Consider the following 17,500-nt stretch of genomic DNA (forward strand, 5'->3'; position numbering starts at 1 on the left):
ATTAGGAACACTTCTAACAAATGAATTAAATAAATTAAAATTTTGTAAAGATGAATAAACAGGCTTATATAAAAAAGACGATATAAGAATTCCGAAATAAGCTATACTAATGGAAAAGGTTGCATTTGTGATAAATTCATACCAATCCACAGAATGGTTTCTATTTTTATGTAAAAGGTTTATAGACGGACTTAAGAATTTGGATAGTATATCCAAATCTATTCCTTCCTGATTGAATAACGGAATTCCTACGGCCCCAACGAACAATGTAAATAAAACTAATACAAGCATCGGAAATAACATAGTATTGTCCGACTCGTGGGGATATGAGAAAGTGTTTTTAGTGCCAAAACGAGCAATACTAATAAACGGATGTACCATACTTCTTACATTTTCATTACTATCAATCCGATACGTGTTTAAAAAATAAGTTTTTTCATTTTTTTTCGTAGTTAAAAAATCTAATAAACGAAAGCTTGTTTTAATAATTTTTTTTCCTTCTTTACCCCAGAGAGACATTGAATAGAACGAGCTATTTTTTTTGCCGCTGTAATTTTGAAAATAAATATTTAAATGTCCTTCAAAAGTAAGTAAATAGATACGAAACATATAAAATGCAGTTAATCCTGCCGTGGAACAAGCTATTATTGCAAAAATCGGTGAATACAACCAACTATCATTAAGAATTTCATCTTTGGACCAAAAACAAGCAAGAGGTGGAATACCACAAAGAGAAAGTGTACCTAATAAAAAAGCGGTTTTTGTAATTGGTACATGTTTTCTTAAACCGCCCATAAGAACCATATTCTGACTTTTATCTGGAGAATATCCAACAATAGTTTCCATCGAATGAATAATTGATCCAGATCCTAAGAACAACAATGCTTTCGAATAGGCATGAGTAATCAAATGAAATAAAGCAACTCGATAAGACCCCATACCTAGAGCTAACATCATATAACCCAATTGAGACATTGTAGAATAAGCTAAGCTTTTCTTAATATCTTTTTGAGCAAGAGCTAAAGTGGCTCCTAAAAGTAATGTTATTATACCTGTCAAAGCTATTACATTTATTATGTAAGGTATAACTATGAAAAGAGGAAGAAGCCGAGCTACAAGAAAAATTCCTGCTGCTACCATAGTAGCGGCATGTATAAGAGCCGAAATGGGGGTAGGCCCTTCCATGGCATCAGGTAACCATACATGAAGGGGAAATTGGGCGGATTTTGCAACTGCGCCGGCAAATAATAGGAAGGCGCATAAGGTAACAAATAAAAAATTAACCTCATTATTATAAACCAAGTTATTAAATATCTCAAACAAATCCCGAAATTCAAAACTACCCGTTATCCAATAAAAACCCAAAATTCCTAATAATAAACCAAAATCCCCGACACGATTAGTTACAAACGCTTTTTGACAAGCATTCGCCGCACTAGGTCGTGTGAACCAAAAACCTATTAATAGATAAGAACACATTCCAACCAATTCCCAAAAAATATAAATTTGTATCAAATTAGAACTAGTAACTAATCCCAACATTGAAGTATTGGAAAAACTCATATAAGCAAAAAATCTCAAATATCCCTGATCATGAGACATATAATTATCACTATAAATAAGAACCATCATTCCAACAGTAGTGATTAATATTGACATAATAGAAGTAAGTGGATCAACCAAGCAGCCAAATTCTAAATAAAAATCATTATTGATGGTCCAAGACCATACATATTGATATACGGAATTGTTATTTATTTCCTGAATAGAAAAATGGGCTGAAAAAATCATAACTATACTTAACAATAAAACACTCGGAAAAGCCCACATACGGCGAAGATTTTTTGTTGCCGTTGGAAAAAGTAGAAGTCCTGCTCCAATTAACATTGGAACTGGAAGTGGAATGAAAGGTATAATCCATGAATATTGATATGTATATTCCATAAAAAAAAAATAAAATATTTTTCTTAATTAATTGTTTCTGATTCACCGGTTCTTATTTGTTTTCTGTTGAAAGGGGTCAGTTAATAAAAAAAAATTAAGATATATAAAATAAAACTTAAATAAAATTTGCATTCTAATTATTACGTATTAAAATAATTTATTTATATCTTTTATATCTATAGAGCGAGGATAAATAATTACACCAAAAACAGTGTTTGGTATGAATCATAAAGCGCATAACTTGACCCATAAAAACTATTTATTGTAATTGTAATTCGGTTATTCAGAATCATTAAACAATTTGTTTTGTAACTAATTGATTGTCTTCCATTACAATAAAAGCTATTTGTAGGAAATGCTATGATATCCAACACTTTATTTTATGTAAAAAAAAAAAAAAGGGCAAATAAAATGCCTTTAATAATAAATAATAAAAAATTATATATTTTGTATCTTTTAACAGATTAACTACTAGTCCCACTCGAATTTGATAATTAAAGTTGGGTGTACTTTTTCTTCGAGTTTGACCAATTAAATTAATTAAAATTAATATAATAGAAAATTATTTAAGTTTTTTAATTAAGCGATAGAGGGATTGGGTTATTAAACTTTTGATGTATTTTATTACATGTATAAATGTAACACGACGAAAATAGAAAGAAAACTAAACGCACAATCTTTTCTTTTTTGTTTGTATTGTATTTTATAAACTTCAATCAATTCTATTCTATTTGGCATAGGGGATTGTTGTTAGTAATATTTTATGCGATTTTTACACACCCCCCTTTTTTATGAAGGGAGTATAATTTAGAGAATAAATAGATAGAGAACAACAGTAAAGAAAAATTTATTTTGAACAATAGATGTCTTTCACATCCAACCGAAGAACCTATTATAATTTTTTAATGGCAGTTCCAAAAAAACGCACCTCTATTTCAAAAAAACGGATTCGTAAAAATATTTGGAAAAGGAAGGGATATCGGGCAGCATTGAAAGCTTTTTCGTTAGCGAAATCTCTTTCTACCGGGAGTTCTAAAAGTTTTTTTTGTGTAACAAATAAATAATAGTAATCAAACAATACAATAAAAAATCTGAATCGGTCTAATTATAAAAGTAATCTAATTTTGTTTCTAATTTTTTTATAAGATTTATAAGTTATAAGAATTTTAATTAACATCATAATAGTAAAATAATATAAATTTATATTTATATAAAATAATAAATAAAAATAATTAGTTTCATAATGTTTTAATTTAGAAGGTGTCTTTTTTCTTTCATTTCTGATATAGATAAGATTTCTTTCATTTCTGATATAGATAAGAATTCTGTTGTCTACTTAATTCGAAAAATTAATGGTACTTTTTTGTTTGGAGAGAGGATAAATGCAAGCACAAGGGTTCACCTTTCGTTTTAGTATGTTTTATAATTTTCAGGATGGGGATTCTCAATTTCCCCATCGACTTGACTCAATAATAAAAATAAATTTATTTTTTATTATAATTATTATTAATATTATAATTATATATTACTATTATAATTATTATTAATATATAAAATTATATATCAACAAAATTTTCAATTGAAGATAATTATTAAGTTTGAAATATGTTTTATAGATCTTCTAAATCATTATTTTTCTAAATTATTATCACTATATAAACTCTTTAACCCAATTTAATTAATAAAATCCCCTTTTACATTTTTAGGTAGTTATATGACGAATGTGCCAATTTTGAGTGATCTGTTTTAGATCCTATGGTTCGATTGGAAGATCGATCAAAATATAATATATATCAAAGATATAATATATATTAATTTAAAAATTTATAAAGTATTTTTTGAAGTACGGTACAATTTCGATAGAAATATAAAATATTGTTATATAATTGATACACCCATACTAATACCTAACTTAATTGGGTTGCTAAATCTTAACACAAATTCTCTACACAACGAAAAACACTAAAAATTCATATAAAACTAACTATGCAAATATTTACAAAAACCCCTTGAGTGTATCGCTGAAATTGTGTTATATAAAAATTATATTTTATCGATAAAATTCTTTTTTTATTTTAGATTAATAAATGATAAAATAAATGAATCATTAAAAAATGCAAACGAGACAGAACATTGTTTTTAGTTCTATCTATGGATTGAAGTCAAAATAATCTAGTTCCAACCGTAACATTTTTGTTTTAGGAAAACATAAATTAATAACTTACGAAAAACTACACTTTTAGTTCAGTTAAATAAAATTGACATTCTAAAATAATAAATAAAAAGATAATAAATATTATTAACGAAAACGTTTAAATCCCTAATTCTTAAACAAGTTTTTATTCATCAATTTAATGGTTTCCTAAAAAAATATTGCATTTAATTAACTCCTTCAATCTCGACGATTGAATAAAAATAGGTTATTATGATTTCGAATAAGCCGCTATGGTGAAATAGGTAGACACGCTGCTCTTAGGAAGCAGTGCTAGAGCATCTCGGTTCGAGTCCGAGTGGCGGCATGGCATCTTCTAAAAGAGTAAGCCCTATAATGAATTCAATTCCCGATTTCAATTCCTATAATTGCGGGACCCCCTTTTAATAATAATAATTTTTATGATATTTTCAACTTTAGAGCATATATTAACTCATATATCCTTTTCTATCGTTTCAATTGTAATTACAATTCATTTGATAATTTTATTAGTCGATGAAATAGTAGGGCTATATGATTCGTCAGAAAAGGGTATGATAGTTACTTTTTTCTGCATAACAGGATTATTAGTTACTCGTTGGGTGTATTTGGGGCATTTACCATTAAGCGATTTATATGAATCATTAATTTTTCTTTCGTGGAGTTTTTCCATTATTCATATGATTCCGTATTTTAAAAAATATAAAAAGCATTTAAGCGCAATAACCGCGCCAAGTGCTATTTTTACTCAAGGTTTTGCTACTTCGGGTCTTTTAACTGAAATGCATCAATCCGAAATATTAGTACCCGCGCTCCAATCCCATTGGTTAATGATGCATGTAAGTATGATGGTATTGAGCTATGCAGCTCTTTTGTGTGGATCATTATTATCATTAGCTCTTCTAGTCATTACATTTCGAAAATTCAGAAGGATTTTTAGTAAAGGCAATAATTTAGTATTAGTAAATGAGTCATTTTACTTTGGTGAGATTCAACACGTGAACGAAAGGAACAATGTCTTACGAAACACTTCTATTTCGTCTCAAAATTATTACAGGTATCAATTGATTCAACAATTGGATCGGTGGAGTTATCGTATTATTAGTCTAGGGTTTATCTTTTTAACCGTAGGTATTCTTTCGGGAGCAGTATGGGCTAATGAAGCATGGGGATCATATTGGAATTGGGATCCAAAGGAGACTTGGGCGTTTATTACTTGGACCGTATTCGCGATTTATTTACATATTAGAACAAATAAAATTTTTGAAAGTATAAATTCTGCAATTGTGGCCTCAATGGGCTTTCTTATAATTTGGATATGCTATTTTGGGGTTAATCTATTAGGAATAGGGTTGCATAGTTATGGTTCATTTACATCTAATTGAATAATTAAATAAAGGACTTGACTGACTTGACGAATAGAAACATAGGATGGCATACGTGTATATATACGAAAACTTCATGTAAACCATTAAGAACCATTTGAATCAAGTAATGGAAATGGAATGATTCAAATGGTTCTCAGAAATGCTAGACATTTCCGGTTATAATATAATTCCAATTTTTTTATTTAACTTCAAATTTAACTTAAAAGAAAAAAAGGACTTATTTTTTATTGTACAATGAACGATTTTTAAAATCATGGGATTTCCGTTTAATCCTTTGGTTTACTCATGAAAACTATCTATAAAAATAATTGGATATAATAGCTTCGACCTTGTCAACTGATAATGAGAAAACGAAATCGGGATAAACACCAATACCTATTACAGGTAAAAGGATCGAGATCGAAACAAATAATTCTCGCGGTCCAGAATCAAAAAAATAAGAGTTTGGGGCATTAAAAAGCTTGTATCCATAGAACATCTGGCGTAACATAGATAATGAATAAATAGGAGTTAATATCATTCCAATTGCCATTACAAAAGTAATTAATATTTTTGTCATTAAAAGATATTTTTGGCTAGTAAGTATTCCAAAAAAAATTATCAATTCGGCAACAAAACCGCTCATGCCCGGTAATGCAAGAGAAGCCATTGATAAGATACTGAAAGTCGTGAATATTTTTGGAATTGCGATAGCCATTCCGCCCATTTCGTCGAGATAAACAAGACGTATTCTATCATAACTCGTTCCGGCCAAGAAAAAAAGCGCAGCGCCAATAAATCCGTGAGAGATTATTTGTAAAATGGCTCCGTTGAGTCCTGTATCGCTTATAGAACCAATTCCTATAATTATGAAACCCATATGAGATACAGAAGAATAGGCTATTCTTTTTTTTAAATTACGCTGACCTGGAGATGTTGAAGCTGCATAGATTATTTGAATTGTGCCTACTATCATCAACCAGGGAGAAAATATCGAATGAGCGTGGGGTAATAATTCCATATTGATCCGAACCAATCCATATGCTCCCATTTTTAATAAGATTCCGGCTAAAAGCATACAAGTACTGTAATGCGCCTCTCCATGAGTGTCTGGTAACCATGTATGCAAGGGTATGATCGGTGATTTGACAGCAAAAGCAATAAGAAATCCAATATAGAATATTATTTCCAGTGCTACAGGGTACGATTGATTAGCTGATGTTTCAAAATTTAATGTCGGTTCATTGGAGCCGTATAAACCAATACCCAGAACTCCTATTAATAAAAAAACAGAACTTCCTGCAGTGTACAAAATAAATTTTGTAGCTGAATACAAACGTTTCTTTCCCCCCCACATGGATAGAAGTAAATAAACTGGAATTAATTCTAACTCCCACATGATGAAAAAAAGTAAAAGGTCTCGAGAAGAAAATGGTCCTATTTGACCGCTATACATTGCTAACATCAGGAAATGGAATAGTCGGGAATCTCGAGTAACCGGCCGAGTCGCTAAAGTAGCTAAAGTTGTGATAAATCCTGTCAGTAAAATAGGTCCTATAGAAATTCCATCTATTCCCAATCTCCAGTAAAAATCAAAAAAATTGATCCATTTATAATCCTCTGTCAGTTGCATTAATGGATCATCCAATTGGAAACGATAACCGAATGCATAGGTTGTTAGAAGTAGTTCTGTTAAACATATACATATAGTATACCAACGGATTACCTTATTTCCTCTATGAGGGAGAAAGAAAATTAAGGAACCCGCGAATATTGGCAAAACTACAACTAGTGTTAACCAAGGAAAATAATTCATGGTAAAAACAAGATAAACTTGGACCAGAAAAACCCGTGCTCAAAATAAATATTTTTTGAGCGCGGGTTTTTGTCGGTAAAGGTAAAAAAATGTATTTCAAGTAGGGTTTTCTGGAACGTATTAATAAGCTAGACCCATACTTCGAGTTGTTTCATGCCATAAATAAACTCGAACACTCAAGAAATCCGTTGGACAGGCGGATTCACATCTCTTACAACCGACACAGTCCTCTGTTCTTGGAGCGGAAGCAATTTGCTTAGCCTTACATCCGTCCCAAGGTATCATTTCTAATACATCTGTTGGGCAGGCTCGCACACATTGAGTGCACCCTATACACGTATCATAAATCTTTACTGAATGTGACATTGGATCTATAAATTTTTAAATGTCAGAAATTTTCGATCTAGTAAACTTGTAAATGAATCATATATTTAGACACCAGATGAATCAATAATTTATCAGAATTTTTATAATCAATCTACTTCTGGATCGACCCGTGCGATAGAACCAAGATACTTTGATTTCTTACATTGATTTTTTACATTTTCGAAAACATGTATTATACGTAATGTATGGTCATGGTAATTATAATTTATGAATATTAGAATTTATATGATTATTAATACTACTTATTCAACAAATTTGATTGATTGATACGAGTTGATTTTCTGTTACGATAAATTGACGAAACAATAGCCGGACCAATAGCTGCTTCAGCGGCTGCAATAGCTATAACAAAAATTGAGAAAATATTTCCTTTTAATTGGCGACTATCAAAAAAATCAGAAAATGTTACGAAATTTATATTAACCGCATTCAGTATAAGTTCAAGACACATAAGGGCTCTAACCATATTTCGACTCGTGATCAATCCATAGATACCGATAGAAAATAAGTAGGCACTCAAAACAAGTACATGCTCGAGCATCATTGACCAACTCCTTATCAATTTCGATTCATTTCAATATGAACTGAACAACAATTAAACAGATTCAATTGACTAGAATAAAAAAAAGTACGGAACAAAGGAATATATTCTATTGGTAAAAGGAATATATTCTATTGGTAATAGAATAGATTGAATAAAATAATTTATATTTTAGACATAAAGAACCTTTAATTGAAGGGAAATAAATGTAATAAAACAGTTTAATTTGGATTGCTGTTGCCAATTCTATAGATTTATTACTGTCGCGCCACGGCAATTGCACCTATCAAAGCGGCTAAAAGAATTATCGAAACGAATTCAAACGGAAGAAAAAAATCCGTTGATAAATGAATTCCAATTTGTTGACTATTACTTATCAAATCTTGTTCTATAATCTGGTTTGATCTTGTAGTCCAAATAATCCCGTACCATGACGTATCTGTAATAGTAATCATGAGTAAAACAAAAATACTTGTACAAACTGGCAAAGTAACCCCATCCCCAACGGTCCAAAGATTCAAATCTTTGTAATATTCTGAACCATTCATAAACATCACAGCAAATACGATTAAAACATTTATAGCTCCCACGTAAATAAGGAGTTGTGCAGCAGCTACAAAATAGGAGTTTAATAGAATATAGAATAAGGATATACAAACAAGAACCAGTCCCAATGAAAAGGCAGAATAAATGGGGTTGGTAAATAATACCACTCCCATACCTCCTAGTATAAGAACCGATCCCAGAAAGACTAAAAGAAAATCATGTATTGGTCCGGGCAAATCCATTATATGTAAAATAAGAGATAAATAAATCGAAATGTTTTTCATGACCTTATTGAAATCCGAACAGAAAAAAATTCTAATTTTTGAGCAATTCCTAATTAAATCCTAAGGGATATGAATAAATGTAAGTACAATTGTTGGACTAATTTAATTCGTTATCTGAAGGAGTAGTTCTCATTTGAAACTATATATGTCAAAATAATTACAGATATATTAATTAATGTATTTTCAATCCAAATTAAGACGTGATTCTTAACCAACTAATCAACAGTTGGGATTTGTAGTTATTGACCAAACAAAACGAAAGAAACCCGATTCCTTTAGATTAGATCAAAAAAAATGAACCTTAGTATTATTTATTAGTAAAGTAATAGTCTTAGTAAAGTAATTATAAATTATTCTTTAATCAAGAGATTTACTTTTTTTTTTTTGAGGCGAATTAAAAATTGTTCGAATTGTATAATCGTCAATTACTGACATTGGTAAACGACCCAAAGCAATTTGATTATAATTCAATTCGTGACGATCATAAGTAGAAAGTTCATATTCTTCAGTCATTGATAAACAATTTGTTGGACAATACTCAACGCAATTACCACAAAATATACAGACTCCGAAATCAATACTGTAATTAAGCAACCGTTTCTTGCGAATATCAGTTTCCAATTTCCAATCAACAACGGGTAGATCTATAGGACATACACGAACACATACTTCACAAGCAATACATTTATCAAATTCAAAATGGATTCGACCGCGGAAACGCTCCGCGGTGATTAATTTTTCATAAGGATATTGAATAGTTACAGGTAAACGATTTGCGTGAGATAAAGTAATCATGAAACTTTGACCAATGTACCTTGCAGCTCGTACTGTTTGTTGACCATAATTCATGAACCCAGTTACCATAGAGAACATATCATTAATATATATTATGAATAATTTTATGTTTGTTTATTTCTCTTGTTTGAGACAAGTTGTAAATTTACCTTACAGTGAAAAGAGTTGGGAAGAAGTTGTTAATAATAGATTACCGAGAGAAATAGGTAAAAGAAATTTCCATCCAAGATTCAATAGTTGGTCCATTCTTAGCCTTGGTAAAGTCCATCTTGTTGTGATAGGAATGAACAAGAACAAATAAGTTTTAGCTAATGTAATAAAGATACCGATTGTCGCTCCAAAAACTCCACATGTTTTATTTATTTCAAAAAGCTCAGAAACATATATGTCCGGAATAGAGATATTCCAACCTCCCAAGTAAAGAACTGTTACAAATAATGAAGAAACTAATAGGTTTAGATAGGAAGCAACATAAAATAAACCAAATTTTATACCCGAGTATTCGGTTTGATAACCTGCTACTAATTCTTCTTCTGCTTCGGGTAAATCAAAAGGTAATCTCTCACATTCTGCTAGGGAAGAAATGATAAAAATGATAAACCCTATAGGCTGACGCCACAAATTCCATCCCCAAAAACCGTATTTTGATTGCGCCTCAACTATATCAATTGTACTTGAACTGTTAGATAATTATAGTCGGTGATACCATTACTGTTACCATCGCTATTACAGAACCGTACATGAGATTTTCACCTCATACGGCTCCTTAAAGGCCAGAAATAAATCTAAGGATCGCGTCAGTATTATTTTATCTTGGTACGTTTGTAGGATGGATAAAGTAAAAATCTATTGGACGGTCCTAAATTAGACCAATTGAATTCTGTCTGTTATAATTATTTAATAATAAATAAAAAAGTACTTCTGAATCGATCTCACCCTTTCTTTAACTTTAATAATTTCAATAAGAATTTTAATTCTTCTTTGTTGAGTAATAACTTAATTCTTCAATAAAATACTTATTGTAGAAATATCAATAACCCGTTTATTTCACGTACGAAAAAAATTCTATAATTAATTCATGAATTATGACACAAATTCTATATCTATTAATATGTATCTGGGAAATAAAAAAGGTATCTTTTTTATTTTTTTATTGGAATTGGATTTCTTTCTCTTTTTTTCGTTCCTATTCTTCTTTCTATTTCTGAGAAAAAGGGGGCTTACAAAATAAAGTAAAGGATTATTTCGTTCCCAATAGTTATTTATTTAATCGGTGGATAGGAGCATACTCTGGATTGGAATCGTGTCGTGGGGAGTATTGCCTGATCATTTCTACCAACTTAAAGCCCCAATGAGTATTCTTTGTTTGTATATTATGTAAAAATGTCCTTTTGGAGAATTTACATAATCTCAATTACTAATCCTTTACATATCTTGGTGTTTCTAACCACCCACTCGTTTTTGTTCAACCCCCCCCTGTGGTAATACATACAAATGATAGTGAAAACTCAATATGGTTGATCTTTTGAGCCCGCTTCAAGTCAGGATGACTAATCAACCGATCTTGGGGGAAACGGTCGCTTCTGCTTATGTTTATTTCCGCTTAACTCTCTAACTCTTATACATAGAAAATGAGACTCAATCTTTTTACTGCGAATTTATATATAAGCTGTTTTCTTTCACTCATATAACTATTTGATTTAGTTCATCAACCCGAATAATGAATAAAAAAAATGAAGATATCTACATATACTTAATTCATTCCAACCCTTTCTTTGAAAGGAAGGAATAAAGAAAAGTTTATGTCTATGTATCAACGAATCGCACGTAGAGATATTGATAACACACATAAAGTTAATGGTATTTCATAACTAATCGATTGAGCAGCAGCTCGTAGACCACCTAAAAAGGAATATTTATTATTTGACCCGTACCCTGACATAAGAAGTCCAATTGGAGCAATACTAGAAATGGCAATCCATAAAAAAACACCGATATTGAGATCCGCTAAAACAAGGTGATAGCCAAAAGGAGCTACTGAATAGCTTACTAAAATTGATATGACTGCTATGGATGGCCCGATACTGAATAAACGGGTATCCCCCCTAGATGGAAGAAGATTTTCTTTGAAAACCAGTTTTGCTCCATCTGCTAGAGCTTGAAGAATTCCCAAAGGGCCGGCGTATTCAGGTCCAATACGTTGTTGTATCCCTGCGGATATTTCTCTTTCTAACCATACAATTACCAGTACACCTATTGTGATTCCCAATACAAGAGTCAAAATAGGAATAAGCACCCATATAATTCCATAAACCTCTTTTAAAAACTCTAATCTAGAAAAAGAATCAATATCTTGTACTTCTGGTGTATCAATTATCATTTCAACGATCAACTTCTCCCATAATGATATCTATACTACCTAGTATCGTCATAATATCAGCCAATTTCATTCTTTTAACTAACTGAGGAAGAATTTGCAAATTGATAAAACCCGGGGGGCGGATTTTCCATCTCCAAGGAAAACCACTCTGATCCCCTATCAGAAAAATTCCCAGCTCTCCCTTTGGGGCTTCGACTCTCACATAAAGTTCTTGTTTCGGCAATTCAAATGTAGGAGAAGGCTTTTTACTAATAAATCGATATTCAAAATCATTCCATTCCGGATTCCTTTCTCTATCAAAGTATCGTATTTCTAAATTCTCATAGGGTCCCCCTGGAATTCCTTCCAGAGCCTGTTGAATGATTTTTATAGATTCTATCATTTCACCAATTCGGACTAGATAACGAGCCAATGAATCTCCTTCTTTTTGCCACTGTACCTCCCAATCAAATTCGTCGTAACATTCATAACGATCAACTTTACGAAGATCCCATTGTATTCCGGAAGCTCGCAGCATTGGTCCCGATAAACCCCAATTTATTACTTCCTCTCTACCAATAATGCCTACTCCCTCGACTCGTTCTAAAAAAATAGGATTTCGTGTAATAAGTTTTTGATATTCAGCAACTCTTGTTAAAAAATAATCGCAGAAATCCAAACACTTATCTATCCAACCATGAGGTAGATCGGCCGCTACTCCTCCGATACGAAAATAATTATGCATCATTCTCATACCGGTGGCAGCTTCGAATAGATCATATACTAATTCTCTTTCTCTGAAAATATAGAAAAAGGGAGTTTGTGCACCAATATCCGCCATAAAAGGACCAAGCCATAACAGATGAGAAGCTATACGACTCAACTCCAACATAATTATTCTGATATAGCTAGCTCTTTTAGGTACTTGAATATTTCCCAACTGTTCCGGTCCATTTACAGTTATTGCTTCTGTGAACATAGTAGCTAAATAATCCCAACGTGTTACATAAGGCAAATATTGTATAATTGTTCGGTTTTCCGCAATTTTTTCCATCCCTCGGTGTAAATAACCCAATATTGGTTCACAATCAATAACATCTTCACCATCTAGAGTAATGATGAGTCTAAGAACACCATGCATTGATGGGTGGTGGGGGCCCATGTTGACTATCATGAGGTCTTTTCTTGTAGCTGGTATATTCATCGGTTTTTCCTCGATTCATTCTTTCATGAATTGCTGAAAACGAAAAAAAGTTCATTAAAATTCACGATCTAATAAATCAAATAATTCAAAATGCCTCTTCAAATTAACGGGTTTTTGACTCCCGAATATCCAACCGATTAATTAATTCTTTATAACATATTCTATTTTTCTTTGACAAATAAGACAGCAGTCGTTGGCGTTTTCCCAGAATTTTACGTAAACCTCTCTGAGATAAATAGTCTTTTTTGTGTAATTCTAAATGTGAAGTAAGTCTTCGTATCCTATTGGTGAAACTAACTATTTGAAATTCAGCAGATCCTCTGTTTTCGTCTTTTTCTTCTTGTGAAATAGCTGAGATGAATGAATTTTTTACCATAAAATGAAATCTTCTCGCCCCCCTCTTTTTATTTTAAGAAATTTTTATTGATAGATATCTTTATTGATCAGTAATAATAATGCCTCTCATTTTTATTTTGTATATACAAAAATATTAATTTTGTTATTAATTTCGAATTTTTTTTAATAAAATTAAATTTTTAATTTGTAAATTTTATTTGGATTTGAAAGGGTATACATAAAGGATGGTTGTTTTCTGCACTCACAAAAGATAAAAATTTAGACCTAAAATAATAATATTTTGTTGATTCATTTCTAGATCAAATTGATATGTCATTGAATTAGTATCGTGTATCAGAATGGAACGATGGAATGTAAGACAATGCATGTGTGCATCTCTTTGTCGTCATAGATCAGATATAGTATGGGAAATATAGCAAAAATGTACTATTAATGCATTGTCAATCGCGGATACATATGTACCCTTACCATACTGAAACGACTGCCATTATTGGTATTAAACCAATAACGATTCATACAAGCCAAATCTTCTAATCGATAATTGGGCCAAATAAATAACTTAAATTTAATAAGTTTTTTTTTATAGTTTTTGCTTTTATCCAAAACTTGACTGTTTACCTTATTCCCATTACAAAATGCTGCATTTATATGTCTATTCTCAGAATTGAAACAAATTAGAATTCTCAATTCTCTACGACGTCTAGGTGATAAAATATTTTCAGGAACAAACAAATCATAATGATTTTTATCTCTATTTCCAGTCATCCTTTGATGTTTTGTAATGGCTTCATCAGAATTCTTATCAGCATGTTTTTTTTCTCGGTATCTTTGATTAATTTGGTGTTTGCTTTTATGAACTAATGAAATACCGATGGTTTGATACATAATAAATTTTCCATCATTTTTTATAGATAGACGGATTGGTTCAATAATCAAAATTCCCCTTTTAATCAATTCTGTAAGAGTTAAATCTTTCTGAATCATCAGAATATCCGGACTCATTTCGCCTCTTTGAATAGAGGATATAGTAATTTCTCTTGGATTTATCAGTCTAAGCAGGAGACAATATACTTTGATGTTATTGCTTATTTTTTTATTTAAAGAATCATCCCATCTCAATTGAAAATGCAAATACCTTTTTAGGAAGAAATCAAACTCCGCTTTTGTATTGATCTTGTATTGCTTTTTATTTCTATTTTTTTTCATGTACGATCCCGTATAATCTTCTTCAACATCTTTTTCTTGGTTTGAAAGAGCTGATTTAAAATCTGCTTGGACCGCGTATTCTTTTTCCCCTTGATTTCGGTTTTCTAATTCAAAAGATTTTTTTGAATTCTCCGATATTGATATAAAAGGATCCCTTTTTTTATTTCCGGTGATGCTTTTGTTTTTACTATAATTTTCATTTATATTAGAATTTAAAACTAGTAATTTAATTGGTATAACCCACGGTTTAATTTTATACGTATTATAAAGTATCCCCAATTCTGGGAAGAACCAAAATTCCATATTTGATATGGGACAACTTAGTATTTCTTCATTCATCCCCATCCAATCAAAAAGGGTTATTTGATTGTATAGATTGATTTCTTGATCTTGCTGAATCGTGAGATAAAAAAGACCCCTCTTATTGATTTTATCAATTATTTGATACTTATTAACCCTAGTCTTAGTATATTTATTACTGTTAGTGTCAGTATCAATATCGATCCAGGCGTCAATATCGACCTTATTTTTAAGACAAAAATGGAAAATTCTCCAATCAAAATATTTTCTATCCGGATTTATCTCCATATCTCTAATATCATCTTCTACTAGATAAGGGATAATAGGAATACCTTCCGGCATATTAAATGATTTTTGTGTATGTGTGTTGTAATTATAAAAAATATCTTGTTTATTTTTTACTTGTAATGGTGATCCATAAATATAAGAGTCCTTCTTATCTTCATAATTAATAGATTTATATGCTAAAATATCATATCTATATTGTTTTTTAAAATTATCTTTTTGATTCAGTAATGAATCTGTTTCGAAATTTTTTTCGTAGTTAATTAATCGATCCTTTTCATATAAATCACATAAATCTTTATTTTGAGCCATACAGTGTTGATTGAATATATTTCGCCATTTTTGTGGTACTAATCTAGACCATTTAATATGAGATACATCACATTGATACTGACTCCTTAACCAATTTGTCCATTGATTCATTCCATAATTGCGAAGATTCTTATGTCTTAATTCGGAATGAAATAGTTCTTGTGTTACAACAAAAAAATCCTTTATTTCATTCTTAAGAAAAAGAGACATTCCGTTATATTGAAATACAGATTTTAACTTATATAAGTTAATAGGTTGAGTTTGTGATAATTTGTAAAATACATATGCTTGTGAAAAGTAAGATAAGTTGCAAAAAGTCTTTGAATTCTTATTACTAATATTAGTAAATGACTTTTTTATAGTCGAAATAAAGGGAATTACACTTTGATTTGTTTTATCAATTCTTTCGTGATTTGCTTCATTATCGTTAATGTATTTATAAATAATTTTTTTTGTTGATTCAAGAAAAAGTTGTGTATTGATGCTAGGAATATTAATGATACATAGAAAGATATCTATGTATATCCTTTCAATGAAATATTTTATAAAATAATGTGACTTACGGATTAATCTAACATTTTGTCTTTTTAATATCCGCCAAATATTTTTTTGTGATTCTGATCCTTTATCATCATAACTTATTTTGTTAGAACTAAAATTTATATCTGGAATTCCTTTTTTATTTTCTTTTGTAATTTTTTCTATTTGATTTATGATTGTATTTGTTCTATCAGTTAGATCTTGAATTTTTTTTTCTGTTAATGAATAATTTGTCCAACCCTGAGATATAATTTGAATCGACGATTCATGAATCATCCGATTACCAATTATCGAATCTTTTTTAGTTTCACTCAATTCATATACTTCTATTTCTCTCAATCCAAATCCAAATAATATAATTGGGTTTATTTTTGAGAGTTCTTTTATTATTTCTTTTATAAACAGAATGCTTTTAATGATCCATTTTTTTGTTTCTTTTGAGACATTTAGAAACAATTTTTTTTGTTCTTTTAAAATTCTTAGAATTATAAAACATTTCTTTTTCAATTTTTTAAATTTTTTTTTTAGTTCTTTAAAAATGGGTTCAAAAAATGAAAGTTTTTTTCTGGGAGAACCAAAAGGTAGTTCCGTTTCCATTCCAAAAACTGTTAAAAAGCAAAAATCGTTTTTTTGATCCTTTTTTTTCATTGGATCATTATAAGGGGCTTGTAGTTTAGATCTGTGCCAAGGTTTAAGACTAAAAGGAAATAGGATCTTGATCTGAATACCGTCTGTTAACCAGTTTTTTGGAAATTCTTTTTCTGATAATTGAACGCCATTATAGGTACATTTAATATGCATTTCTCTATTCCAATCCTTTAAATCCTCAGACCATTCAGGAAATTGAAATAATAGTATACGGACTATATTTTTAGCTATTATCAATGAAGGTAATATAATATATTTTCTAAGAATTGATTGGGTTACTAACAAAAAACCTCTTAGTACTTGAGCAAGTAAAATACTATCCCAGGCTTCTGCTATTTCTATACGCGCTTTCTCCTTTCTTTTGTCTTCTTCTTTTTTGTCCTCGCTTTCTTTTGTTTTTTTCTCTGTATAATCCGAA

At 30.5% G+C, this 17,500-nt stretch overlaps 12 protein-coding genes and 1 non-coding gene across 13 annotated transcripts in view; 3 read left to right on the forward strand and 10 right to left on the reverse strand. All coding sequences in view use genetic code 11, as the record gives it.

Annotated features, from left to right (window-relative positions):
* The window catches only part of ndhF (NADH-plastoquinone oxidoreductase subunit 5), a 2,238-nt gene extending 294 nt beyond the window's left edge, over positions 1-1,944 (reverse strand). Inside the window, exon 1 of the mRNA in view lies at positions 1-1,944. This exon is cut by the window's left edge and continues 294 nt beyond it. Coding sequence (YP_009020085.1) covers positions 1-1,944 — 1,944 coding nt within the window.
* Positions 1,945-2,849: 905 nt separating this feature from the next.
* rpl32 (ribosomal protein L32) lies at positions 2,850-3,008 on the forward strand. Its single transcript has one exon. The coding sequence runs from the start codon at positions 2,850-2,852 to the stop codon at positions 3,006-3,008; it is 159 nt and encodes a 52-aa protein (YP_009020086.1).
* A 1,375-nt stretch (positions 3,009-4,383) lies between these two features.
* Positions 4,384-4,463, forward strand: trnL-UAG. Its single transcript has one exon. It is a non-coding gene; the product is annotated as a tRNA-Leu (tRNA).
* A 94-nt stretch (positions 4,464-4,557) lies between these two features.
* ccsA (cytochrome c heme attachment protein) lies at positions 4,558-5,520 on the forward strand. The gene has a single exon. It carries the CDS (start codon positions 4,558-4,560, stop codon positions 5,518-5,520), a length of 963 nt encoding a protein of 320 aa, YP_009020087.1.
* A 295-nt stretch (positions 5,521-5,815) lies between these two features.
* On the reverse strand, positions 5,816-7,318 carry ndhD (NADH-plastoquinone oxidoreductase subunit 4). The gene has a single exon. The coding sequence runs from the start codon at positions 7,316-7,318 to the stop codon at positions 5,816-5,818; it is 1,503 nt and encodes a 500-aa protein (YP_009020088.1).
* A 120-nt stretch (positions 7,319-7,438) lies between these two features.
* Positions 7,439-7,684, reverse strand: psaC (photosystem I subunit VII). Its single transcript has one exon. The coding sequence runs from the start codon at positions 7,682-7,684 to the stop codon at positions 7,439-7,441; it is 246 nt and encodes an 81-aa protein (YP_009020089.1).
* A 259-nt stretch (positions 7,685-7,943) lies between these two features.
* ndhE (NADH-plastoquinone oxidoreductase subunit 4L) lies at positions 7,944-8,249 on the reverse strand. The gene has a single exon. It carries the CDS (start codon positions 8,247-8,249, stop codon positions 7,944-7,946), a length of 306 nt encoding a protein of 101 aa, YP_009020090.1.
* A 254-nt stretch (positions 8,250-8,503) lies between these two features.
* On the reverse strand, positions 8,504-9,034 carry ndhG (NADH-plastoquinone oxidoreductase subunit 6). The gene has a single exon. It carries the CDS (start codon positions 9,032-9,034, stop codon positions 8,504-8,506), a length of 531 nt encoding a protein of 176 aa, YP_009020091.1.
* Positions 9,035-9,433: 399 nt separating this feature from the next.
* Positions 9,434-9,949, reverse strand: ndhI (NADH-plastoquinone oxidoreductase subunit I). Its single transcript has one exon. It carries the CDS (start codon positions 9,947-9,949, stop codon positions 9,434-9,436), a length of 516 nt encoding a protein of 171 aa, YP_009020092.1.
* Positions 9,950-10,021: 72 nt separating this feature from the next.
* ndhA (NADH-plastoquinone oxidoreductase subunit 1) lies at positions 10,022-12,251 on the reverse strand. The gene is made up of 2 exons: positions 11,700-12,251; positions 10,022-10,561 (listed from the first exon to the last, which is right to left on the reverse strand). Exons 1-2 carry the CDS (start codon positions 12,249-12,251, stop codon positions 10,022-10,024), a joined length of 1,092 nt encoding a protein of 363 aa, YP_009020093.1.
* A 1-nt stretch (position 12,252) lies between these two features.
* Positions 12,253-13,434, reverse strand: ndhH (NADH-plastoquinone oxidoreductase subunit 7). The gene has a single exon. It carries the CDS (start codon positions 13,432-13,434, stop codon positions 12,253-12,255), a length of 1,182 nt encoding a protein of 393 aa, YP_009020094.1.
* Positions 13,435-13,537: 103 nt separating this feature from the next.
* Positions 13,538-13,810, reverse strand: rps15 (ribosomal protein S15). The gene has a single exon. The coding sequence runs from the start codon at positions 13,808-13,810 to the stop codon at positions 13,538-13,540; it is 273 nt and encodes a 90-aa protein (YP_009020095.1).
* Positions 13,811-14,220: 410 nt separating this feature from the next.
* ycf1 (hypothetical chloroplast RF19) overlaps positions 14,221-17,500 on the reverse strand; it is a 5,616-nt gene continuing 2,336 nt past the window's right edge. Inside the window, exon 1 of the mRNA in view lies at positions 14,221-17,500. This exon is cut by the window's right edge and continues 2,336 nt beyond it. Coding sequence (YP_009020096.1) covers positions 14,221-17,500 — 3,280 coding nt within the window.

The sequence above is a fragment of the plastid genome of Prunus mume (genome assembly GCF_029339155.1).
Source record: "Prunus mume isolate BJFU1210120008 plastid, complete genome".
Lineage (NCBI taxonomy): Eukaryota > Viridiplantae > Streptophyta > Magnoliopsida > Rosales > Rosaceae > Prunus > Prunus mume.